Raw genomic sequence first — 27532 nt, 5'->3', positions numbered from 1 at the left:
GTTTTTCAAGTGGGGCGCTGAACCCACTGAGATCCCCGAAGGACCTTGTGATGGTTTGCTCTGATAATTCATGGTCCAAAGAACTGAGGCAGCAATCTGTGAGAGTGCGTCTGCAGAAAAAGACTTGGAACTACCACCTGAGGCCAAAGCCAGCATCACTGATGGTAATCTCAGTGGAGGAAGAATCCTCGGGATTCCCATCATTTCTTGCCATAACAGAACAGCGGTTGCATAAAAAGCCTCAAAGCCCTAATCAGGGCCTTATTAACGGAAACCTTCACATTTATGTACAGTACTTCCATCAACCTCTCTTCCACCTAGTACTCATAAGTTCTTCTATATACTCCATTTATCCTTCCTCTTGAACGTAGTATACCATGCTGCTTGTCAGAGGCGGGCCTACGAGGGGTTGGATGAGGTTCAAGGGGGGGGATATTAGTCCCAAGGCAGGTATATCCGAGCTTTAGAGGCAACAAACAGGACAAAAAACTGCCCATGGCAGGTTAATTCAATGTGGAGGGAGCCACCTAGACTTATCCCTAGGCCAGAGCCTTAAATCAAAGTTTAACCGTCCCATTGGGTGTTCTTTGGGGACAAGAGTAAATGCGAGCATTCGGCACAAAGTGCAAAGCCTATTGAAGACTCAGAAGACATGGATTGGCATCGCGCACAAGCGTGAGAACAAAAGTAGAAAGAGTACTGTGTACTCGCTCCAAGCGGTCAAACCACTCCGATTACCTGCTCCACCCAGGCGAAGGCGACGGGGCAGTGAATGAGTACCTGAAAGCGGAATCTGCTCTGTCGTTGACACTTGTAATTAAGAAACAAATACCACCACAATACCCAGCGCACGCACACAAGGGAATCATTAAATAATTGCACTTAGCTCAGTCGCTTCAGCAGCAAAGAAAAAGGAAGGAGTACGGTCATATAGATAGATGACAGATAGATATAGCTATATATATATATACACACACACACACACAAACATATATGTACACGCAAATATGCCTAGCCCCTATGATTGTATGAGCTGTTGGGGGTCATGGGAAAGGCAGCTTTAAGTGTTTTGATTCGCTACTATGAATTTCTCAGTAATGAAAGGGAAGCATAACCTGAAGCCTCTGCTCCTCCCATTGAATTAACAATTTCATCAGGGCCTTTCATTTTGATGGAGGGCATTCCCTTTGTATGAGGTCTGGGCAAAAAGGTTAGCTGCAACTGGAGCAACCTCTGGACCCACACCCTCCGATCCAACTCTCACTGACAACCTACAGAAAGACCTACCCACATTCGACATCTCGAGAGACAGTCTGGCCACCTTGAAAAGAATCAGACTCACTAGAACTTGCACTCATGCATGCTGATGAACAGAGGACCTCAGAGACACCAAACGCCACTGGAAGCAGCTGGAAAGAAGATGGAGGACCAGCAGAGACAACACATTTATAGACAAATAGGAATCTGCCTTCAGACTGTACCACACACAGATCAAAGAAGGCAGGAAAGTGGACCTTGAGAGCAGACTGAAATTATTCTCCATCACCGACAAAAAAACTCTTCAACATTGTCAGAGTTCACCAACCTGACGGTTACCACCAACGTCCCCTCACAGAACCTCAGCAACAGCCTCTCTGACTTTAGCCACAACAAAATCCTCAAGATCTACTCCAGCTTCATACCCCTACCCACCATTGAGGACATCATCACACAACCTCCCCTCGCCACCTGGAACATCTATCTCCTAACAAGCTGGAGCCCACTCACTACAGAGGATACCACCAGAATCATGCTGACCATTCACTGAGGATCATCCTCGGACCCCTGCTCTCATTACACGTACAACCTGGAAAGCATACTGGTCAGACTCTCCACTTTAACCTCCGAACCCAAGAAGCTCATCTGCGGAATCTCCCAGGGCTCATCCCTTTGACCGACACTGTTCAACGTTTACATGGCACCTCCTGCCTCACCATAACTACCCAAGACATTAACACCGTCTCTTACGTCAATGACACTCCGCTCATCCTCTCTCTTGCTGTCAAGAATACCTCCAGGAACAATCTCACTACCTGCATGTCTGATGTAGCAAACTGGATGCGAGAGAACTGCCTCAAGCTCAACATTGATAAGACGGAGGTCCTTTTCTTACGAAAAAAGAACTCTCCCAGGGACTACTCCTAGTGTCCACCTGACTCTGGTTCTACACTCATCTTCACAGACCCTACAAGAATCTATGGCATCCTTGACGACAAGCTTTAGATGAACAAATAAGTCCAGTCCGTGATATCCTCCTGTTGCCACATCCAAAGATTGCTCCGCAAATTTCTCAAATGGCTCCCCCACACACACCAGAGGTATGATCACCCAAGCCCTCTGCACCAGCACTCTAATACCGCAATGCACTTTGTCTGCATTCCAACCACCTCACCCAGAACTTCAAACCATTCAAACCACCACTGCCATATTCATCCTAGACACCCCAAAGTGCCATAAATCATGCCCTAACTCTCGGAACTGCACTGACTACCCTTCCAGAAATGCTGCATATTCAAGCTCCACCCCCACAAAGCTCTTCATAACAGTGCCAGCCATCCTCATCTACAGACTCCAACTCTACCAATGCTACAGATACCTGTGCTCTACTTCACTCTGTCTTGCTCAGATCGTCTGCATCCGCAGAAGCAAGACAGGAGATCCCACTTTCTCCTTCATCACGGTCAAAAGCTGGACCAAACTCCCTCTACTTATCTGGAACCCCACGTCACTCCTCAGCTTCTGCAAGAAGCTGAAGACCTGGATGTTCAACTTGGAGCACTTCTAGACTTACGCTCCTGCTCTGTAACCTGGATACCCTAATAGGAGATAAGCCATGACCTACAGATCTCCATAATATGCCAAAGCTCATTTGCTGTAACACCCTTCATGGTTGTATGAGCACACTTTTATTTTCCACGATTAAGAATGTTCTCCTGGCTTCTTGGTAGCAGTTTGTTCTCCGATAAAGCATCTAAAGTATTTCTAATATTTCTAATACTGAGCCATTGAGGAGCAGAAGTTATAAAACAGTAAATGTTGGGTCTTTTGGGGGTAGATGTACTGTTACTGCACCAAATCTGCTTTTTCTGGTGGATACTTCTGTACTTCTGATCTTAGATTCCTCACCTTGTGAATCTCCTCAGGTCCTAAGTTGGATCCAGGTGCTCTCACAAAAGCTCCAGCACACTTGTAGATGGCACCATTTGCCTCCAATATGATCTGTTCTATCTCTGGACATGACATTGTGCTACATATAGGCGATTTCCCCATAATCCATACCCCCCACCCTGACCACTCCTCTAACGTCAGTTTCTCTTTTCCTGGCCCTTCTGTGCAGATGTGGTGTGCTGCTCCTTTTCTGGTGGTTTCTTGGCTTAATTTATTCTCTAATGTAAACATTTATACTAGTATACAGGGATGAATATCACTCCTCCAAATGACAAAAGATTTAAACAGTGCAGCACGTGTCCCAAACAAACATTGGTCACAGATCTGCTCAAGTGTCTTTGGTGTTTTTAGCAGCAAGCATAACTCCAAGTGCTTCAAAAAATACTCCAAAGTGCATGCATAGGCTATAATCCATCAAGAAGATGACCACTACATTGCAGACCACAAGAAGCTGAGTCAGTCCCACTTCAAGTTAGGCCTGTTCAAGGCATGTGTGCTTGTGATACACATGCTTTGCAAAATCCTGCAATCTAGTGTTGAGTCCGGATGTTTGCAAGTTGTTTTTCTTCAAATAAGTCTTCACTAGTCACGAGGTAAGGTGACTCCTCCTTTTGGTGATAGTGCACACAGGCATCGACTCTATTGTTAGATTGTTTTTTCTGCAATTGGGTTTGGTCGTGTATTGCTGCGCTCTGTTCTTCGGGTTTCCCTCGACGCTCAATCCACTCTACCCTCGACGGTATTGTTTCCGTACTCGTTCCCACTTCTTCGAGTATGGACTTGACAACAGGATTGACTTTTCGATCAGAAAGCTTTGTGGACGGCCTTCGGCCCTAACTCCGCTGAGTCTGCTCTACGTCGATGGATTTGACTCGGTTTAAATTCTGTCCTCGGTGCCACGCGAAGTAATTTGTGCGTGTCTCCCAAGCACAAAGAAGAGACCTGCATTGCTTACAGATCATTCCGATCAAAGAATAATTTTCGCAATAGTCGGGCTTAACTTTAAGAGATTCCGCGTCAAAGCATCGAAGATACGCCGGATATCTTCGGGCAAGATTTTGACCAAGAAGACGTTGATGCATCAGAGGCAGAGGAGGAGGAAGCCTTCTCCGAACAAGACTCTGGATCAGAGCTCGAGTTAGACCTTGATGCCGAAGAACAGCCGCATGGGCAAGGTGACGTGAGTACAGAAGACCCGTTGCCCCCACAAACTCCGAAAAAACTAAAGGCTTCAGCACCACCTTTGCCTCCTGGTCAAAGGTGGCACTGAGACGACGTTTCCGATGCCCCATCTTCAAGGCCGGCTCCGAAACAGTCAGTCAAGTCTTCCGGCTCGGTACAAAGTCGGCGAAAATCCTCCTCTGAACCGAATCCCTCCGGTTCCAAACAACGAAATCCTCTGTTTCGAAAACCAAGCTGTCTTCAGAGCCGAAAACTTCTGCGCCGAAAGGCCAGCTTCCTCTGGCACCAACAACACCAGCACCGAAAACCTCGGTGCCAAAACAGGAAGAGACTACTTTGGATCCAAAAGTGGGCATTATTCCATTAACACCAGACCCTCAGCAAAAGAAGCTGTATATGAACCCCAAGACCGGCAATATTCACACAAAGCCGCCTGAAAAAACGCAAGCTTCAGGATGAGGACACTTCTTACAAGATCCCTTTAAAGAAAAAATCAGTGGCTACTAGTGCGTTACATTTACCATCAACACCACATCTTCCCTCCTTCACCTGAGAATCCCTTGCAAATTACACCTCCGTATTCCCCACAATCTCACCTTGGGGATGACAATGCTGATGACGATGAGGGGATACATCTCCCAACAGATCCATGGACAGATTATACAATTGACCCCTGGGTGATAATAATCCAGATCTTTACCCAGCCAAACCATCTCCTCTAGATGACAATGCATCCTGTAAAGAACATATTGCCAGGGATTCACAATAGCTAGGGGTGGCACTGCACAAGGAATCACTAGAGGAAGATTTTTTGTTTGAAAGTGTACCTTCATAATGTTCACCTTCATGAGTCATGATTGAGGAGCACCAACTGAGAGTTTCTGGTCTTTGATTGAAGGTAGTGGATGCCATTTTGGTTGCTTGCCACATTACCACAAAATCTATCTATTCAGGTCACTAGTCCAAATTCATCACCTCCTTGATTAGAAGAAAATTGATCCTCTACAGCAGTGGTTTCCAAAGTGTTGGCTCCTGAGGACCCCCATTGAATCAGCACTGGAAGCCGGGGACCCCCTAGCAATCTGTATAATTTAAATTTTAAACAGTAATCCGAAAAAAATAAACACCGGTGTGAACACAAAACAGTCTAATTACTAAGAATTTTAGTATTTTATATTGAAAGAATCTGCAAAATACAAAAAACTTTATTGGGAAGGTTGGTGCTGCATCTCCATGACTAACTTTTAAATGGTTGGTTTTATTTCACACTACGAGGCTCCTGCCAGGGCCAGTCTGGAAACTCAAAGCAGTCCTGGCAAATGTTTTCAGACCAGTCCCCACAGGGTGCACACCAAGTGCAGTGAGTGAGTTGAACAACTACAAAGGGGACTTTGGGAGTTTCTCCCCACAAGACAATTTAGGAAACAATAGTGCATTCTACAACACATTTATCATTATATATTGAATTGTATTAGCTTTAAATGAATAGTAAATGATGGCTTTACTATGCACCAGGATACGATAATCTTTATTCGGGTTCTTCAGTGATTCCCTTTTTATCACACTCCAACAGTGCCTCCCGTCTCTCCATAGTCTCTCTGTCACATGTATTTCATTTGTTTTATAGCATCTCTCATACCATTGTAGGATGTCAGAGCACTTTACAACACACGCACACATATAGGGCAGATTTACAAGACCCTTGCGGAACCGGTGCGTCACAAAAGTGACGCTCCGGCGGCGGATTTTAGTGTCCCATATTTATTTATTTATTTATTTATTTATTTATTGCTATTTGTAAAGCGCAACATATACCCGTAGGCGTCTTGGCGCTAGTTGTTTGCAGTAATCTAGATGATGTTAAGTTCTCTACGAACTAATCCTTGTTGAGTTATTGAGTAAACAGCCATGTTTTGAGTCTCCTATGAGGGTGTTCCACAGTTTTGGTGCTGCGACTGTAAAGCGACGGTCGCCCCAAGATACTGTTTTGACGCGAGGAATCACCAAAAGATTGTTATTAGAGGACCTAAGTTGACGGGAAGGCTGATATGGTCTCAGTTGCTCACTCAGTGAGTGTGGGCCCTGTCCATGAAGTGTCTTGTAGACAATGCATAGTGATTTGAATTTGATCCGGTTCTGGATCGTCAGCCAGTGAAGTCGCGTTATTGCATCTGAAGTGGACACATATTTGGGAATTCCGAAAACCAGGCGAGCTGCTGCATTTTGCACTGATTGTAATTTTCTCAGGACTCTGGTTTGTGTATTCAGAAATAAACCGTTGAAATAATCCAGTGACGATAAAACCAGAGAACTAACTAAGGTTTTAATAGCCGCCACTGGAAGGTAAGGACTGATTTTTTTAATCATGCGGAGTTTATAGTGGGCTGTGGAAGCCACTTTATTTGCATGGTCCATGAAATTGAGGCCATCATCAAAGATGACACCCAAATTTCTAACCTTGGAGACTGGTTTGGGAATGGCTCCAAAACTGGCTGGCCACCATTCGGCTGACCAGCTCGGTAAAAGAGGGCCAAGTATTACTACTTCAGTTTTTTCTGAATTAAGTTTTAAACAGTTAGTAGTCATCCAATTTCCTATCTCCGTCATTCCCCTCTGAAAGCGTTTGGCCACTTCTGGTCCATCTCCCCTTATGGCCATGACCAATTGCGTGTCGTCCGCATATGAGGTGAGGCCCATCCCATGTGCCTTGATGACATTAGCAAGGTCCGACACGTAGATATTAAATAGTGTCGGACTGAGGGATGAGCCTTGAGGTACCCCACATGGCAGCGTCAGCTTAGCAGATTGGTAAGGTCCTAGGGTGACTGCTTGAGTTCTCTCAGAAAGGAAAGTGGCCAGAAGTTCCTTGGCTGTCTGGCAAATGCCCATCTTCTCGATACGGTCGACCAGGATCTTATGGTCGACCGTGTCGAACGCCGCTGAGAGATCAAGCAGTATCAATACTGCAGTTCCGCCAAGGTCTCTAATTCGGCGCACATCGTCAGCGGCTTTGATTAGAGCCGTTTCTGTCCCATGATGTTTCCGAAACCCGAACTGGGTATCGTCCAGTAAACTATGCCTCTCAATATAATCTGATAATTGGATATTCATGGCCTTCTCCACCACTTTGGCCAGAAAAGGCAGACTGGCAATTGGCCGGTAGTTTTTTAACACGGTCTTGTCTGCTCCTGGTTTCTTTAAGAGAGGTTTGAGCAGCGTAGTTTTTAAGAACTGAGGATAGTTTCCTGAGCACAGTATGGAGTTACATACCTGTGTCAAGACAGGTATTATTGAGTCCATCACTGGGGGGAGGACTGAAAATGGGCAAGGATCAAGTGTGGATCCTGACTTAATAGTTGAGACAATGCTCAATATTTGGTCATCAGTTATTGGTTTAAAATTGGGGAAGATTGGAGTTTGGTGTTTTCTCAGGGTAGAAGGCTCTGTTTGGATATGTGAAATTTCAGTTGATTTACAGGAAAATGCCTGGTAGATGTCATCTACTTTGGAAAAGAAGAAATTTGCCAGTGCATCACACATGATTTGGGATGGTGGTGGTGTTAAATCTTGGATATGGCCTGAGAGGGATTTAGTGATTTCATAAAGCTTTCGGCTAGAATTTTTTGCTTGCTCTATTTGATCTGAATAGAAGAGTTTTTTTGCAGCTATAATCATACTTTTGTAGACGGCAAGAGATTCTTTGTAGCGTCTTACATGTCTGGTCATAATTTTTCCTCCATTGCCTTTCCAATTGTCTATTTTGTAGTTTTTGTGTTTTTAGTTCTTCTGTGTACCATGGTGCCGTGGGAGCCGATCTATTCTTAGAGATGGTCTTTGTGGGAACGAGAAGATTTATGGCCTGGCTCAGCCAGTCATGGAACCGCTGTGTTGCTACAGCCGAGTTGGCTGGTATGCTCGGTCTGGTGGTATCGAGCTGTTTTATTAGGTCAGGCTGTTTGATATTATGCCAGGCTTTAACAGAGCCCTGATGAGTCATTGCGGTTGTCTTATATGCAGGGTTGGTTATAGTCAGGGTAGAGAGTACTACATAATGATCTGTCCACGTCATAGGTAGGATATTCGAGATCTGTAGGCCTTGTGCGTTAGAAAAGATCCCATCTAAAATATGTCCGGCCTGGTGCGTGGGTGCAGTAATTAGTTGTGTGAGTCCCATGGTCTGCATATCTGAGATGAGAGTAATGGTGTCTCTGTCATTTTCTGCATCTAGATGAAAGTTCAGATCGCCCAACACTGTTATAGGATTTTCTAGTGCCAGGGTTTCTAGTATTGAGCTTAAGTTGGTCAGAAAGGCAGTCCTGGCTCCTGGAGGTCTGTACAGAAGTAACCCTTTAAAATTATAAAGGGGAGTAAGTTTTATTGAGTATCGTCAAATTTCGCACGAGGTGTCTGGGATGTGTGAGGTCATGACTTCAAATTTGTCTCTAGCTATAATGGCAAGTCCGCCTCCTCTCTTTATTGGTCTATCCTGTCTGTAGGATTTGTAACCAGCCGGTGTTGCTATAACCAGATCTGGTTCAGATGAGTCATCAGTCCATGTCTCTGTTATGAAGAGAATATCTAACTTAAAATCAGTTATTAAATCCGCTATTTCGTGACTATGTTTAACTAGAGACCTTGAATTAATGAGGGCTAGATTTACCATTGTATGAGTATTTGGTTTGGGACGAGGTCTATCCCAATTTTTCAATGTAGTAAACTGACAGTGCGAGCAGCTATGACCAGATCTCTTAGTATTGTTGGTAAGGTCTAATAGTGTACAGGCTGGATCTGTTGGTGGTCTAAAGCTGATCATGGATGCTTTTGTGTAGACTAGCTGGGAATTTGTGGGGGTTGGACCAGGGGTCTGGGCCCTCGGCCCGGAACCGGCGCGGACGGGCGCAGACGGGCTTGCCTTTGGCGCGCCTTCGGCGCGCCAAAGGCGCGCCCGCTGCGCCCGCCCACTGCGCGGACGGGATGTACCAGTTCTTATATTCATGGTTGGGCGGGAAAAATGGGAGGGTTCGACCAGCTCGACCGCTAACCCTACCTCCGCAATATGGCAGCCAAGGAGAGTCGGGTGAGGTCCCAGCGTCTGTATGCAGTCGCGGTGCAATCAGCCAGCTAATTGGGGCAGCCTCGGTGCGAAGCGACTCTCGCGCCGAGGTATAGTATTTTTAAAAGCTTCCAATTAAAATATGTACAACTTTTAAAACACGTGAATAATAATCAATCACGTGTGGTATTTAATGTTGGCAGTTTACACAACAAAGCAAGGTAAAGTGAAGATGCCCCCGGCTTCCGCCTCAGGGGTGAAACATACAAACAATGTGCTATGCTAGCGGAGATCCTTTAAGTAGCTTGAGAAGGGGGAGGGCTCGAACAGCTCGACCGCTAACCCTACCTCCGCAATATGGCAGCCAAGGAGAGTCGGGTGAGGTCCCAGCGTCTGTATGCAGTCGCGGTGCAATCGGCCAGCTAATTGGGGCAGCCTCGGTGCGAAGCGACTCTCGCGCCGAGGTATAGTATTTTTAAAAGCATCCAATTAAAATATGTACAACTTTTAAAATACGTGAATAATAATCAATCACGCGTGGTATTTAATGTTGGCAGTTTACACAACAAAGCAAGGTAAAGTGAAGATGCCCCCGGCTTCCGCCTCAGGGGTGAAACAAACAAACCCTGCGTGACTTTTCCTGTTCTTATAAATATGGCCCCTTTGCACACAGGACTTTGCGTAAAAGGTGCATTTCATGGGTTATGCTGTGAGTGTTCCCAAGCAACACCCATGAAACCAGACACATTTCCATATTTACGAGAAATCATGCATCTGGAAATGCGTCCGAATGGTACACCTCCCCTAGGGAGGTGCGACAAGAAGAAATGTATTCATTTCTCCTCGTTGTTTAGGAAGATGAAAACCCCTCTAGTGATTGTTTATGTGCAGAAAGGGAATCCTACCTGAACATAAACAATCTCCCACAACGCAGGCATCCTTGCACCATGGAACAAGGGTGCCTGTGCCGGCGCATGGCAGCAGTTTGTGCACCAGCGCAGGGAGAGCACTGAGATGCAACATACTATGGTAAATATGTTGCATCCCTGTGCTTTGAAAGTGACTAAGTGCAGCACAGCTAAATGGCTTGCAGCACTCAGAGTCACTTTCCTTGTAAATCTGCCCCATAGAGACAATAAATCATACATGTAATAACATAAGGCAAAGGTGACTACTAGTTGTAGGATTCACATCATTCATACTGGTAGGCATAACACAGTGTTTAGCAATGACTTTAATAATGAAACTTTATTTCCATTCAAATAAACCTTTTTAGCAGCATCAGGATAATGAAAGACTGGGAAGAAACTTAAGTTACTATCTTGTACCTTGCAGTTTGCAAACATCTTTTTGATGCCAGTTTATACGTCTCTGTGCTAGATCACAATTGTCACTTATAAACTGCATAGAAACTAAAGAATCTCTGTGACAAAAGCAGTAACCCATTGACCTATGCAGATCAAACACAGATACAAAAAGAAATAAAGGCACACTTTCTTTGCAAGAGGCATATTAACCCTCTGTGCTACATAAATAAGTCAAGCTGCCACTGGACAAAACTCCTCTCTCTCCAGCAGGAACATTAATCACTGGTGTTATCTTGGTCTTGACACTTTTATTGTTGCTCAAAAACTTCTAATTATACTTGGAACATTTGCAGTGCTTTTAAAACTGCTGCCTGTGCGGACCCCCTGGGAATGTGTCACAGACCCCTAGGGGTCCGCGGACCACAGTTTGGGAAACACTGCTCTACAGGCTTTGTTGTGTGATGTCCTTTTGTTTGTCTTTGGTCTGGCAAGGCTTTGCTTTGGGCACACTACAGGATTACTTATTGGCCTGTTGGGTCTATTTGCTTCCCTGACCAACCCTCTTTATCAAATCACATGTGACATGTTTTTAAAGGGGATTTTGTATACTTTTATCCATACCTCCTTCATTTTGCTATAGTGAGAGTTTAATTCAGTCCTCACTTTTCTAATATGTGTTCCTTTCAAACCTCTGCAAAGTTCTACCTTGAGGCAGATTTTCTCATTGAAATCACTTCTTTATATTGCGTCTTTGAGCTACAAATGTTTAGTTCAGCCTCCATGGACTGTATTCTTAGCTGAAGGCTTAGGTTTCATGCATGTTTTTCCCAAGAAATAGTGTCACCATTCCACTTATGGATATCTATCATGCTCTTACTTTCTTTCCTGTGAAACATCCTTCTTAAGGAGCAAAGACTACACTAGATGAATCTGTCCATTAGCTTCTCCTTGGCTAGGAATAAGGAGTGCTGAAATGGTGATCAACTTTTTGTTGGATTAACCTGTGCGCAGAAAGTAAAGATTAATCAACAATTGACCTTATTGTGATGGGTTAATGGATGTCCTTTGTTTAAACTTTTATTCCATGGCTAAAAGGGCAGTCCTGGAGGCTCTAGAGCTCATTACACAAGGGCAAAGGCTGTGACTACAATCCTGTCTCGGGGGTACCTGTTTTGAACATCCGTCAGGCAGTCCCATACTTGCACGAAGCACTACTTCATCAATTCTCTGGTTGTCAGAGAAAGTCAATTTACAGGCTCTTTCCTGCTTCACTTCCTAATATAAATGTCAGTCCTCAGAGGTAGCTTGGAGTGGCGTTGCCTAGGTGTTGATTCACACTCTGAGGAAACTGCAGTTAGAAGTCTCCCCTTAGGAGGATAAGTTAGCTTACCTTTGATAATGCACTTTCTGCCAAATACTCTTATCTAACTGCAGATTCCTCACTGAACAACCTTCCTAAACCCCTGAACCCCAGCAACACCTCACCACCAACACTCCTGGGGAGTGGACATTTCTGAATTTAATAAGGATCCAGATTAGATTGTGCATACTATTGATCTCAATCTGACTGTCACAATTCTTACCTGAGGGCGTGCAAGGGGTGGTGCCTGTATTCTACAGTGAGGCGTCTTGTCCAGAGGCAGCAAGGACTTGGATGCAAGCCAATGGTGCCACTTGCCAGTGTGCACAAGTAATTTCAAGTTTATTGAGCCATTCCAGTACCTCGAGAACACATAATAGATGAGACACCTGCCGATTATACACCAGAAAGAGTGTTCTCAGAGAAAAATAATTTATAATTTTTCTACATCCTTTGTAGGCTTGCTGTCCTCTCTGCGTTGGGTTGTTAACAATGTTAATGCTTTTGTCTCCAATTCCCTGTTTTTCAACGCCTCTGTTACTCTTGAATGTGGACATCAGTGTTCACTTCCTAATGAGTATGAGAAATCAGTGAGCCATGTTTTATGCTCATACAGAAACCTTTCCAAATATAATTTAAGATAATGTATTGCATTAATAGAGAGGAGGGTGTTTTATTTAAGTGACACTTTAATTCTCATTTATTGTTGCTATAAATAGAACATCCTTAATACAAGTGAATTACAGAATGATACGTCTATAGTAGATTTGATTGAAAAGCTAATTGCATTTCCTACATTTTCTCTCTTTTTATGCACTAGCTGTCTCAGGCTGCGACAAGCGTTGACAATCGTGTACCAACACCAGCATCTGTTGCTAGCACTGACGCGAACTCCCAGCAGCATGTCGCTGAGCCTCCATTGTTAGAAATTAAGACTGTGGTTAAAGCTGAGGAACCTGAACCAGAGGTCAACGAAACACAAGTGGAATCCAAAGTTGAGGTAAGGATGCTTCTTTTCTGATGCATAACATGTTTTTGGAGTAACCACCAGCATCACATATCATTAACTTTGAAGAAATTCAAATATATTTCCAGTCTGTTAAAGTAAATATTTATCAAATTTGTTACCCTAAAATGTGCTACCAAAGTCATCATGCCATTAGATTGGATATTTGGTAATAGGCAAAGTTTTACTTAACATTTATACATATTTTCTTAATGTCCACAGTCTTAGCCACTTGAGGCTGTGCATGAGTAAGTGTAGCAATAAAACAACTTGTGAAGTACATTTGATTACCTGCCTCTGGTCTCTTATAGTTATCAGCTGCTTTTGTTTACATTATGAAACCCACCGAGCACGTTTGATTTTTTGTGTGTGTGCATTTTACTGTTCTTTTGACTTCTTTTCTATTTAAACATCCTTACATGCTTTCTCTCTAGAAAGGGTATAACTGCCAGTCAGGCCCCTTTTTTCAGAATACCAGTTTAATGAGCAACTCCATGCTTTTAATTTGACATCTAACTTGTTTTGACAGTTTTTTCACTTGACCCAGCAAATGAGGACTAAGTTTGTCATCATCCAATGACTAGAAGGATTTCAATTCCAGAGCCATTGGAGCTGGATTGTACTACCTGTTCGAGGCATATGAGCTGCAGATTACACACTGTGCATAGATCGCCACCTAGTGTTGGGCCTGGGTGTTTGCAGTTGTTTTTGTCCTGAAAAGTCTTTGGAAGTCACGAAATAGGTGACTACTCCTTTGGACAATAGTGCGCATGGGCATCCGCTCCATCCTTAGATTGTTTTTTTCCGCCATCGGGCTCAGATGTGTTTCTTGCGCTCCGGTTTGGAATCAATTCTCCTTCATGGCACAATCCTCACCCAGTTCGACGGTATTGTTTCGATCATGGTTCCCATCAAAGCGATTCTTCACGAACTTCGAAGTCTTCGATTCCGGTCGTCGGCGAAGGCCTTCGGGCCTATCTGGGCCTTACTTTCTGGCTCATGGAAAGGACGCCATTTAAGAAGTGTCCTCAATGCGGGTCGAACTTTCCCCACACCGATCTACATGAGGTGTGCAACCTTTGCCTCTGACCAGAGCATGAGGCCAGAGACTGTTCCGCTTGTGCCAGTTCCGCTTGTGCCTCCCTCCACTCCAAGAAGACTATTCGGGACTGACGAGCTCGAAGAACTATGGCTCGCTCGTCATATTCGATCCCGGACAACATTTTCCAAGAGGGCGTCGACATGCCAGAGCAGGAGCAAGAACATGGCGTCGACAGCGACTCCGAGGCTGACGACTCAGACGTCGAGGACATCACTCCGGCACAGAGGGTCGTAAGTACACATGTCGTCCCTGACCCTTTCTCGACACCCTCCAAAAAGGCTTTGGTCACACCCTCGCCTTCGGGCCTGGGTACACATCGAGAGACTGCTTCCCATGCCCCTCCTTCGAGCTCGGCAAAGAAGCCTAAAAGGCCTTTAAGCGACTCGGGCCCGAGTCAGTCTACTCCCTGTGCCGGCACATACCTACCGGCACCGAAAAAGAAGCCATCTTCTTCCGTCTCCACGCCAGCTGCTTCCACATCTAAGCACTCGGCGCCGAAGACTGCCACCGGCTCCTTGGCACCAAAACCACACTGAGCCGAGCAAGAAATTGCCACCGAAAGCACCCTACTCCCATGCTTCGAAGCCGAAAAAAACACCGGAGCCGAAAAAAGCTTTGGAGCCGAAAAAAACTCTTGGTCCACCTGACAGACACTACAAAAGAACATGTTTCTAAGCCAAAAGATGCTACCTGTTTGGTGCCGGAAAAGCCTACGGAACCAAAAACCTCGGCACTGAAGGATCTACCTCCGACAGAGGAACTATTCGATCCAGATCCTACACAAAAAACTCTTCTAAAGGGTCCCAAAACTGGTCGCTTTACTCTTAGCTCTAAAAAAACGACCATTAGAGACAGCTGCACCAGCTCCTCATCCTAAGAAGGACATTGTGACCTCTCCTTTAAGAATACCTTCTTCTACTCCTACTCCTTATCCACCACCTCTCCCCTGCCACATCACTCCCCTACACCATCTCCTACTCCTTTAGAAGATGATGATGACGGGGATAACACCTCTGATGGCATAGGGGGTGGTGGAGATGAGCCACTGGATAATCCTAGTTCTCCTGGCTCACCTGACCCGTGGGATGATTATAGGACCCCAGATGTCCCTAACATCCCACAAGAGGACATATTACCCCTATACCCCTCCAGGCCTTCCCCACCAGAGGACACTATGGGGTTTAACCAACTGGTCCATGGAGCTGCCCAATATCATGGAGTTGACATACTGACCTAGTAGAGGAAGATTTCCTTATGGATACCTTTGATACCACACAAAGGTCCACCTCAATTTTACCCATGCTTAAAGGCGTCATTAAGCATGCCACAGAGGTCTTCAAAGACCCAGTTAGTGCTAGAATTATCAGCCCCCGAATTGATAAGAATTATAAGGCTGCCCCCTCAGACCCAGCCTACATTAAAGGGCCTGCACCACTAGACTCCCTTGTAGTCTCCAACTCAAGCAAAAGAGCCAATTCCCAAACATCAGGCGAGGCTCCCCCACCAGACCAAAGAGTCTAAACTCCTAGACGCCTCAGGCAAACGAATGGCGTCACAGGCAGCAAACGTTTGGCATATTGCTAATACTCAGGCACTATTAGCAAGGTACGACAGGGCACATTATGACGAGTTAGAATCCATAATGCAGCACCTTCCTGACAAGTACAAGAATAGAGCCAATGAACTTATAAAAGGGGGTAAAACCATCACCAATACCTCTATTCATTGTGCCGTAGATGCAGCAGATACCTCTTCAAGGGCAATTAATACCAGTGTCCTTTTGCGTAGGCATGCCTGCCTACTCATTTCAGGCTTCAAACCTGAAGTACAAAGTGCAATACTCCATCAACCCTTTGATGAGCAACACTTATTCTCGCCTAATGTGGACGTATCCCTTTAAAAAAAAAAAAAGAGGGCTGGTTTCTGAAGAGAAAATTTGTCAACAACAGCTAGACATTATGGCTGAAAGGTTTGAGTCACGAGGATATCCAAAAAACATAATCAGAGAATCAAGGGAAAGAACTGAAAGAAAAACTAGGTCTGAGTTGCTAACAGCGACACCAAAAATCAAGGAACAAAGAATCACGTGTGTTAGCAAATATTCCAACGTAAGCGCAAATTTCAAAAAAAGTATTCGAAAAAATTGGCAAATGGTCCAATTGGAACCTGACTTCAAAGGTATATTTCAGCAGGAACCACTGTTCGCATTCACCAGAGGGAAAAACATAGGTGAACTATTGAAAACTCCCAAAAAGAGGCCAAGTAAACAGACATTCAGAGGAACAGTACCATGCTTAAACTGTGGAAACTGCCATAACATAATGAAGGGTGCTAGTATAACTCACCCGATGAAAGGTCATAAAATCTCCTTAAACCTCAATGCCACATGTGATACAACCAATATTATATACCTACTGAAATGCCCATGTGGACAGGGTTATGTGGGCCACACTGAACGGAAACTTAAGACCCGCTTGAACGAGCATAAAAGTAATATAAGAACTGGACAATTGAAATCGACAGTGGCAGCACATTTTATGGACAAGAAACACAACATAAGCCAATTGATGGCTTGCGTGTTGGAAATTGTTCCAAAAAAGGAAGGACCCTTGAACAAAAAAATCCTCTTACAGAGGGAAAATTATTGGATTTACCATTTGTGTAGCCTTAAGCCGAACGGGCTTAATGAAAGAATGGAATTTACATGCTACCTATAATGTTGAATTATTATTGTGTATTGTGAATTTGACAGTATATGTTTAGTAACATCGTAGGAACAGTGTTTTTCTCGTACTGATATCGTGTATGCAAATGCATGACATTTGATAATGTGTATAGCGTAGGACCCGTGAGATTGATGCGCTATAATCGAATGTTTATAATCCGAGGAGTGTGCCTCGGTGTTGATAAAGTTAGATTCAAGTAGCTCTCGAAAAAACACCGGAACTCCTTTAAGGTGCGCATGCGCAACAATCGCGTTCGAATTAACTTCGTCGAAGCCAAACGGAGCGGAGGGGCTTCGCGTAACTGAAATTCAATCAGTTGAGATTAAGGTGAGAGGCGATCGCTAAGCACAGATACTTAAAAAAGGCATGTAGAACGCACACTGTAACTTGAGAACGCCCAAGCGGGCAGCAGTAAGCGCGTAATGATACTCACAATCGGCATGTAGAACGCACACTGTAACTTGACAACGCCCAAGCGGGCAGCAGTAAGCGCGTAATGATACACTGACCATCGGTCACAACGGGGAGGTTAAATCCGTAGTGAGTGTTATACAGGAAGCAGTGCCCTTTAACAAAAGGAGTTAACATGGAGATCCCGAAGTGGAATGTATAACATTTAGGTTGGACATGTGTGATTAATATGACTTAGTGAGACAGAGATGAAGCTTTTGATTACATAGTATGTTATTTGTTTAATTTTCAGGCGTTCCCTGATGAAGGTGCCAACAGCACCGAAATGCATTGGAATGATTTATGTCTACGCCTAACATGATTTAATTTGAATTTAATGTGAATTAACTGGTGGTAATAAGAATTAAAGAACTCTGAAGAATCAAACCGCTGTATGAACTATATTGTTTATCAGAGCTGGTATCCAGCACCAGAAGCTTGTGCCTAGGGTGACACACCTGTAATGTAACAGGCGTGCGACCAGTGGAGCTATCTAAAACACCTCAGGAGGGAGGTGATACCCCAGAGCACAGTCAAAAAAAGCACATCGTTTTCCAGGAGCGGTGCACAACCCATTGACTAGAAGCTTCCCTCCACTTCCCCCACCACATTCCACTCCAGTTGGGGGAAGACTATCACAATTCCTTCCTGTATGGACCAACATCACATCAGACAGGTGGGTGCAACAAATAATTCAAACAGGTTACTGCCTCGAACTAACCTCTACCCCCCCAAACATACCACCCAAACAGTTTCCAAAGTTACAAGAACATTTGTTACTGCTCAGGCAGGAGGTAATATCCCTCCTACAAAAAAGCGCAATAGAACCGGTTCCACTGCATCAACAAAACAAAGGAGTTTACTCCCTGTACTTTCTTATCCCAAAAAAGGACGGCTCTCTAAGGCCTATTCTAGACCTCAGACCACTAAACCTGTACATACAATCAGACCGCTTCCATATGCTCACACTCCAGCAGGGCCTTCCTCTCCTTTTACAAACCTACTTCCTTGCCACTATAGATCCCAAGGACGCCTCTTTCCACATTTCCATTCACACGGCTCACAGAAAGTATCTCAGATTTGTACTGGACGGTCAGCACGATCAATTCAAGGTACTCCCATTCGGAGTCACAACAGCACCAAGAGTGTTTACCAAGTGCCTAGCAGTAGTAGCAGCACATTTAAGAAGACAGCACATTCACGTCTTCCCATATCTTGACGACTGGCTCATAAAAGCTAGCTCATACAGTCAGTGTGTACAACACACTCACACCGCCATCCAATTACTCCACAACTTTGGGTTCACAGTAAACCACACCAAGTCCCACCTGCAACCATCCCAAGTACAACAATATTTTGGTGCCACAATAAACACCTCAATAGCGCTAGCTTATCACTCTCCTGCTAGGATAACAAATATGCAAGCTCTTCTAACCAAATTCCAACCGCAACACACTCTTCCAGCTCGAGTGTTCATGCAACTCATAGGAATGATGGCCTCTTGCATATTCAGAGTGCCTCATGCCAAACTACAGATGCGTCCTTTTTAAGAGTGCTTAGCACAACAATGGAACCAGGCTCAAGGTCAATTAACAGACCTAGTGTTGGTAGACGGTCAAAGTCACCGCTCTCTGCAATGGTGGAACACCAAAAACCTTTCCAAGGGCCGACCAATCCTAGGGCAGTTCCTCAAATAGTCTTAGCAGACGCATCACTCTCTGGCTGGGGAGCCCTCCTTCTGCAGCACACCATGCAGGTCAACTGGACACCACAACAAAAGTTACTCCACATCAACCACCTGGAGTTACTAGCCCTTTTTCTAGCCCTAAAAGCATTCCAAAAGCCCAAAGCTGTCTTAGTCCGCACAGACAACATGACAGCCATGTACTACATAAACAAACAATGAGGGACCCACTCTCTGCAACACTCTGATAGCGCTGCAGATATGGAGATGGTCTATACCTCTTAACATCTTCCTCTTAGCCCAACATGTTCCTGGAGTAGAAAACACCATAGCCGATCTGTTAAGTCGTCAGACACAACAGATCCACGAGTAGGAACTTCATCCACAAGTTCTTCAACCATTCTTTCAGATGTGGGGACTACCTCAGATAGACCTCTTCGCCACCCACGAAAGCGCCAAATGCCCAAGCTTCGCCGCCAGAAATCCACACACGCTGTCCAAAGGCAATGCGATAAGGATGAACTGGTCCGGCAGATTTGCGTACGCTTTTCCACCTCTCCTGCTACTCCCACTAGTGGTGCGCAAACTCCAGCAACATTCTCCCACTCTCATTCTAGTTGCTTCAACTTGGGCCAGACAACCGTGGTACACCACACTTTTCTGTGGTACCACACCAAAAACTATACCTGTCTCCACGCTTCCTAACCAGGTACCATGGAGAGATCAGACACCCAGACCCAGCTCCGCTCAACCCAACGATCTGGCTCCTGAGGTCCTAGAGTTCGGTTATCTTAACCTTCCTCCTGACTGTATGAACGTTATTAAAGAGGCTAGACGTCCCACCACTAGGGCATGCTATGCAGCCAAGTGGAAACGTTTTGTGATATACTGCCATAACAACATCATCAATCCTCTAGATGTGTCTATTCAACACATCATAGAATACTTACTACACCTCCAAAGATGTAACTTAGCGTACACATCTATTAAACCGCATCTTGCTGCCATTGCAGCATACCTACAAAATAGACATCTATCACTCTTTAGAGTACCTGCCATAAAGGCTTTTATGGAGGGCCTCAAAATAATAATTCCTCCCAGAGCACCACGTTTGCCTGTGTGGAATCTAATTATTGTTCTCACACGGTTAATGAGACCGCCCTTTGAACCTCTACATAAATGGGAACTGCAATTCTTAACTTGGTTAATTGCTTTCCTAGTAGCTATTACTTCTCTAAGAAGAGTTAGTGAGCTACAAGCTTTAACCATTCAAGAACCTTTTCTGCAAATGCATCATAATAATGTGGTTCTCTGTACCAATCCTAAATTCCTTCCAAAAGTCATTTCGCCCTTCCATCTCAATCAATCTGTAGAGCAGCCCGTATTCTTCTCGCAGCCACAAATAGTCATAGAAAGAGCTCTTCATACCTTAGATGTCAAAAGAGCATTGCTTTACTACATTGAAAGAACACAACCCTTTCGTAAAACTACCCAACTGTTCGAGGCATATGAGCTGCAGATTACACACTGCGCATAGATGGACACCTAGTGTTGGGCCCGGATGTTTACAGTTTGTTTTTGTTGTAGAAAAGTCTTTGGAAGTCACAGGACAGGTGACTCCTCCTTTGGATCATACTGCGCATGGGCATCGGCTCTATCCCCAGATTGTTTTTTTCCGCCACCGGATGAGTTTCCAGCGCTCCGTGTTGAAACCGATTTTCTTCGACGTGCAATCCTCACCAGCTTCTAGAATTTAGTTTCAAACGAGTTTCTAGTCGACGCTACTCTTCAACATCAAAGATTTTGATTCCGGTCGTCGACGACAGCCTTCGGGCCTAACTAGGCCTTGATTCCAGCTCATGGAAAGGACACCATTTAAAAAGTGTCCTCAATGTGGGTTGAAGTTTCCCCATACCGACCTTCATGAGGTGTGTTACCTTTGCCTCTCCCCGGAGCACGAGGCCAGAGACTGTTCCGCTTGTGCCTTCTTCCGCTCAAATACGACGATCCGGGACCGAAGAGCTAGGAGAACAATGGCTCGACCTACAGCTCCGATTCCAGACGACATCTTCGCAGAGGTCGTCGACGTCCCAGAACAACATGGCGTCGACAGCAACTCCGAGGCAGAAGATTCCGAAGTCAGGGACATCACTCCAGCACAGCGGGGCTGTAAGTAAGACCGTCAACCCGACCCTTCCTCGACACGCCCAAAGAAGGCTCCGGTCACACCCTCGGGCTCGGGTGCACACCGAGACACTGCTTTTACTGCCCCACCTTCGGGCCCGGCTAAGAAGCTAGCTAAGCCTTCCGGCGACTTGGGCTCGAGTCGGCCTCCCCGCGGTGCCGCCCCACACCTACCGGCACCGAAAAAGACAACATCACCTACCACGCCGGCATCGAAACAATCAGCACCGAAGCATACTGCTAGTCCTCCAGCACCGAAACCCTGGTTGGAACCAAGCAAACATGCTTCGGATTCAAAAAGACCACCGGAACCGAAAAAACCATCGGATCCGAAAAATGCACCAGAAATGAGAAAACCATCGGAGCCGGAAAAACCATCGGAATCGAAAAAACCATTTGAGCCGAAAAAGACTCCTGCTTCTCCTGTTAAAGACATTGCCAAAAAATCAAAAGAAGCTACTTCGGTGCCGAAACCTCTCTCCGCACCACAAGATCGGCCTCCTGCAGCTGACTTATTTCACCCAGACCCTGCACAAAAGACTCTGGTTAAAGATCCAATCACTGGTCGATTAACTCCAAGTTAAAAAAAAAACGACCACTAGATACACCTGCACGGGCTCCTCATCCAAAAAAGGACATGGCTACCTCTCCTCTAAGAGTTCCTTCCCCTTCTCCTCCACCTATGCTATCACTACCTGTGCCCCTACCACAACATTCCCCTACATCCTCTATCATACCAGATGATGACAACAGGGATGATAGCTCTGATATAGGGGGTAAGGCAGATGATCCATCTATTCCTCCAGGCACACCTGACCCGTGGGATGATTATAACACCCCAGACATCCCAAAGGTCCCTCAGGACCACATATACCCCTCTAGGCCTTCCCCACCAGAAGACACTATGGGCTTCAATCAATTAGTACACAGAGCTGCGCAGTATCATGGGGTGGACATGCATACAGACACTGTAGATGAAGACTTCCTAATGGATACCTTTGATAATGCACAAATATCCTCATCCATTTTACCCATGCTTAAAGGAGTGATTAAGCATGCTCCTGAAGTCTTTAAAGACCCAGTTAGAACTCGGGTCATGAACCCACAAATAGAGAAGAATTATAAAGTTGCCCCTTCAAACCCAGCATATATTAAAGGACCAGTACCACTAGACTTGCTTGTGGTTTCCAATGCACGCATAAGAGCAAATTCACAAACACCAGGTGAAGATCCCCAACCAGATAGAGTCTAAGCTCCTTGACCCATCGGGGAAAAGAACTGCATCTCAAGCAGCAAACGTGGCGTATTTCCAATACACAAGCATTATTGGCAAGATATGACCGTCCTGGCTTCGTCAGACACGGTCGCTCCCTTCTGTCCCTGCTCGACCCTGCACCATACTGCCTGGTATCGTTAGCGCTGCACTGCTGCCCTGTATCGGCTCTTGTCTTGCCTACAGAATTATTTATTTATTTGTTAGTCATCTCCTCGCGCTCATTTGATTGCCGACTTTACCTGCATTATTTTACTTGAATTGGAGTGCCTGTATTGCGCTGCTGAGTGGACATTGCCACATCATTTATTTGCATACTGCTGCGTTTGCCATCCCCGTGGATTATCATTTTCACCTTCCCCCCACCCCCAACCCGGTCTGCTCTCCCGTTCTCGGCGCCATTTACACAGTTGTTGTTGTTTTGCCTGGAGCCCGCCCCCTCAACCATGCACCCGCCTCCCAGCTGATCCTCCCTCGCCCCTCCCCTTCCACTCTCCATATATGTCAGGAGCATCGTCGCGCAGCGTTCACGCGCAGCGACCGCGCCCCAGCCGCGCCGAAGGTGCGCCAAAGGTAAGCCCGTCTTTGCCCGTCCGCGCCTGGACCGCGCCCAGCGCCAGACCCCCTGGCCCTCGCATTGCCCATCCCTCCCGCATTACCTACGATGCCACCACCCTCCTAGCCCTTAACTCCGGCCGCTCCCCCAACTGCGCCCAAGCCGCTCCTGGACACACCCATGGACCTTTCTCATGCAACTCCTGCAAATTCAGCGGCACCTACAACAACTCCGCCACGATCACACCACAGACTCCCGACCCCAACCACCTACAATGCATCTTGCTCAACACCCGTTCGGTCCACAGGCACGCCATTGACCTATGGAATCTACTAGACACCATCTCTCCGGACGTCGCCTTCCTAACAGAAACATGGATGAACGCCTCTTCCGCCCCAGACATCACCATTGCCATCCCAGAAAATTATAAGATCATACGCAAGGACCGCACCGGGCCACACAGGAGGAGGAATCGCTATCGTCCATAAGAAATCCATCCACATCTCAACCAGCTCTGACGTCAATCTCGCCAACTCTGAACACCTTCACTTCCAGATCCAAACCGACCCCAAGACCACACTCAGAGGCACCCTCCTTTACAGACCTCCAGGACCCCGCGCACAATTTAGTGAGGACATCACGGACTTCATCACTCCACACGCGCTCCCCTCCAAAGATTACATCCTTCTGGGAGACCTCAACTTTCACCTTGAAAAGAACAACGACCATAACTCCACCACCCTTTTGGACAACCTCGCCAACCTCGGACTTAAACAACTGGTCACTTCCCCCACCCACATCGCAGGTCACACACTCGACCCTATCTTCACCTCCAGCAATCATGTCTCCTTCAGCCACACTACGGCTCTCCTCTGGACTGACCACAGCTGCGTCCACTTTACCTACAACAAGCCCAAACCCAACAACCACCCCCAACCAACTCTGCAAAGAAACTGGAACAAAATCACCATCGACCAGATCTCCTCATCGCTTCTTCTAAACGCCCCTACCCACTCCTCAAACCCCGACCAAGCCGCCACCAACCTCACCCTATGGTTATCCAACAGCGCCGACATCCTAGCACCACTGAAAAAAAGACAAATCAAACTTGGCAGCAAGAAAGCCTCCTGGTTCAACGATGATCTTAAGAAATCCAAGAAACTCTGCCGCTCCCTTGAGAAGGCCTGGAAAAAAGACCCAACCACCAGCACCAAGGAAGCCTTCAAAAACGCCACTCGCACACACCACCTTCTGATCCGAAAAGCCAAGAAAACCGCCTTCAAGGACCGACTAGATAGCAACGCCCACAACAGCAAGGAACTTTTCAACATCGTCAAGGAATTCACCAATCCCTCGGCCAACTCCAACGACATCACCCCCTCTCAAGCCCTCTGCGACTCCCTAGCCTCATTCTTCCACAACAAAATTGCAGACATCCACAACCGCTTCGACAACCAACCCGGAGACCAACCCACCCAACCATCTGCTGGACCTTCACCACCCTCGAACATCCTTAATGACTGGAACCCAATCTCCACTGATGACACTATCCGCCTGATGAACTCCATCCACTCAGGATCCCCCACAGACCCATGCCCTCACCACATATTCAACAAAGCAGACTCCATCATAGCACCGCACCTCCGAGACGTCATCAACTGCTCCCTCAACTCCGCCACCTTCCCGGAGAGCTGGAAACACGCTGAACTCAGCGCCCTTCTGAAAAAACCCACAGCGGACCCCACCGAACTCAAAAACTACCGTCCCATTTCGCTCCTTCCATTCCCGGCCAAAGTCATCGAGAAAGCTGTCAACAACCAGCTCGCCGCCTTCCTCGAAGCCAACAACTCCCTCGACTCCTCACAGTCCGGCTTCCGAGCCAAACACAGCACTGAAACCGCCCTCATCGCAGCAACAGACGACATTCGAACTCTACTGGACAATGGAGACACAGTCGCCCTCATCCTCCTCGACCTCTCCGCAGCCTTCGACACAGTCTGCCATAGCACCCTTCTACAGCGCCTCAGAAACATTGGAATCCAAGGAAAAGCACTAGAATGGATCACCTCGTTCCTCACCGGAAGAACCCAGAGAGTCCGCCTTCCACCATTCAAGTCAAAGGCCACTGAAGTCATCTGCGGCGTGCCACAAGGATCTTCACTCAGCCCCACCCTTTTCAACGTTTACATGAGCCCCCTCGCGACCATCGCACGCCAACACAACCTCAACATCATCTCCTACGCGGATGACACTCAACTGATCCTATCACTCACCAATGACCCTAGCACCGCCAAAACTAACCTACACGAAGGAATGAAAGAAGTAGCCGAATGGATGAAACATAGCCGTCTGAAACTGAACTCAGATAAAACAGAAGTCCTTATCTTAGGTACCTCCCCCTCTGCATGGGACGATTCTTGGTGGCCAGAAGCCCTTGGAAAAGCACCCATCCCGACAGACCACGCACGGAACCTGGGTGTCATCCTGGATTCCTCACTTTCGATGAACAAACAAGTCAACGCCGTCTCTTCATCCTGCTTCAACATTCTTCGCATGCTCAAAAAAACATTTCGTTGGATCCCCACCGAAACTAGGAAAACGGTCACCCACGCCCTGGTCACAAGCCGACTGGACTATGGAAACACCCTCTACGCCGGTACTACCGCTAAACTCCAGAAAAAACTACAACGAATCCAAAACGCCTCAGCCAGGCTCATATTAGACATCCCGCGTAAAGAACATATCTCTGGTCACCTGAAAAACCTCCACTGGCTTCCCGTCAGTAAGAGGATCACTTTCCAGCTCCTAACCCACGCACACAAAGCACTCTACGAAATCGGACCAGAATGCCTCAACACAGACTGTCCTTCTACTCCCCCTCCCGCCAGCTACGATCATCCAACCAAGCCCTTGCCACTGTACCTCGCATCAACAAAACCACCATGGGAGGTAGATCCTTCTCCTACCTGGCAGCTAAAACCTGGAACTCCCTTCCCACTTACGTTCGCCTTACTCAGACTCACCTAGCATTCAGAAAGCAACTTAAAACGTGGATATTTGACAAGTAATTCCCCACCCCTCCTCAAGCGCCTTGAGACCCTCTGGGTATGTAGTGCGCTATATAAATTCTTTGACTTGACTTGACTTGACCGGGCACATTATGACAAATTAGAATCATTAATGCAGCATCTCCCTGATAAGTACAAAGATAGAGCAAATGAGCTCATTCAAGAAGGGAAAAATATTACAAACCCCTCCATTCTTTGTGCACTTGATGCAGCAGACACTGCCTCCAGAGCAGTTAACACCAGTGTTTTCTTGCGTAGACATGCCTGGCTACGCATATCGGGGTTCAAACCAAAGTGCTATACTTAACCAACTCTTCGATGAGCAACACTTATTCGGACCCAACGTAGATGTATCCCGTGAAAAGATGAAAAAGGATACAGATACGGCCAAATCTATGGGAGCCCTGCAGTTGCAGGCTCCCAGACGTTTATTTCGCCGCTCATCTTACAGGGGCGCCACAAGGGGATACTCTTCAGACACACCTTCTACCTCGTACGAAGCCCCCACACAATCCACCTATAGTAGGGGCTACCAAAGGGATGGTTACAGAGGTAACAACAATAAGGGCAGAGGTAAAAACAACAACTCCCGCTCTGCCTCTATCCCTGCCCAATGACTCCCCTCCCCTTCCCCTGCCCCATTCCACTCCTGTCGGGGGAAGACTACAACAACACTTACCAGCCTGGGAAAACATCACATCAGACAGGTGGGTGCTTCAAATTATTCAGTCAGGTTACTGCCTAGAGCTAACATCCACCCCCCCAAACATACCACCCAGGCAGTGTCCAATGTCACAGGAACATTTGTCACTGCTCAGGCAGGAAGTGTTATCCCTCCTGCACAAAAATGCAATAGAAAGAGTCCCAATGCATCAGCAAAACAAAGGAGTATACTCCCTATATTTCTTAATCCCAAAGAAGGGCAGACACAGACAGACTGACACAGACAGACAGACTGACACAGACAGACAGACTGACACAGACAGACAGACTGACACAGACAGACAGACAGACTGACACAGACAGACAGACTGACACAGACAGACAGACTGACACAGACAGACAGACTGACACACAGACCGACAGAGACAGGCACACCGACAGAGACAGACACACCGACAGAGACAGACACACCGACAGACACACCGACAGAGACAGACACACCGACAGAGACAGACACACCGACAGAGACAGACACACCGACAGAGACAGACACAGACAGACACACAGACAGAGACAGACACACAGACCGAGACAGACACACAGACAGAGACAGACACACAGACAGAGACAGACACACAGACAGAGACAGACACACAGACCGAGACAGACACACAGACCGAGACAGACACACAGACCGAGACAGACACACAG

The 27532-nt window shown here is 46.4% G+C and overlaps 1 protein-coding gene across 1 annotated transcript in view; it reads left to right on the top strand.

The window, feature by feature from the left end:
• The window catches only part of CREBBP (CREB binding lysine acetyltransferase), a 1189106-nt gene that overhangs the window by 395264 nt on the left and 766310 nt on the right, over positions 1–27532 (top strand). The window contains exon 8 of the mRNA XM_086939791.1: positions 12930–13109. Coding sequence (XP_086795917.1) covers positions 12930–13109 — 180 coding nt within the window. The remainder of the gene's footprint in view (positions 1–12929; positions 13110–27532) is intronic.

This window comes from Lissotriton vulgaris, chromosome 10 (assembly GCF_964263255.1).
Source record: "Lissotriton vulgaris chromosome 10, aLisVul1.2, whole genome shotgun sequence".
Classification (NCBI taxonomy): Eukaryota; Metazoa; Chordata; class Amphibia; order Caudata; family Salamandridae; genus Lissotriton; species Lissotriton vulgaris.
Note: the sequence above shows the minus strand (reverse complement) of the source record. Positions and strands in the feature narration are given on the sequence as shown.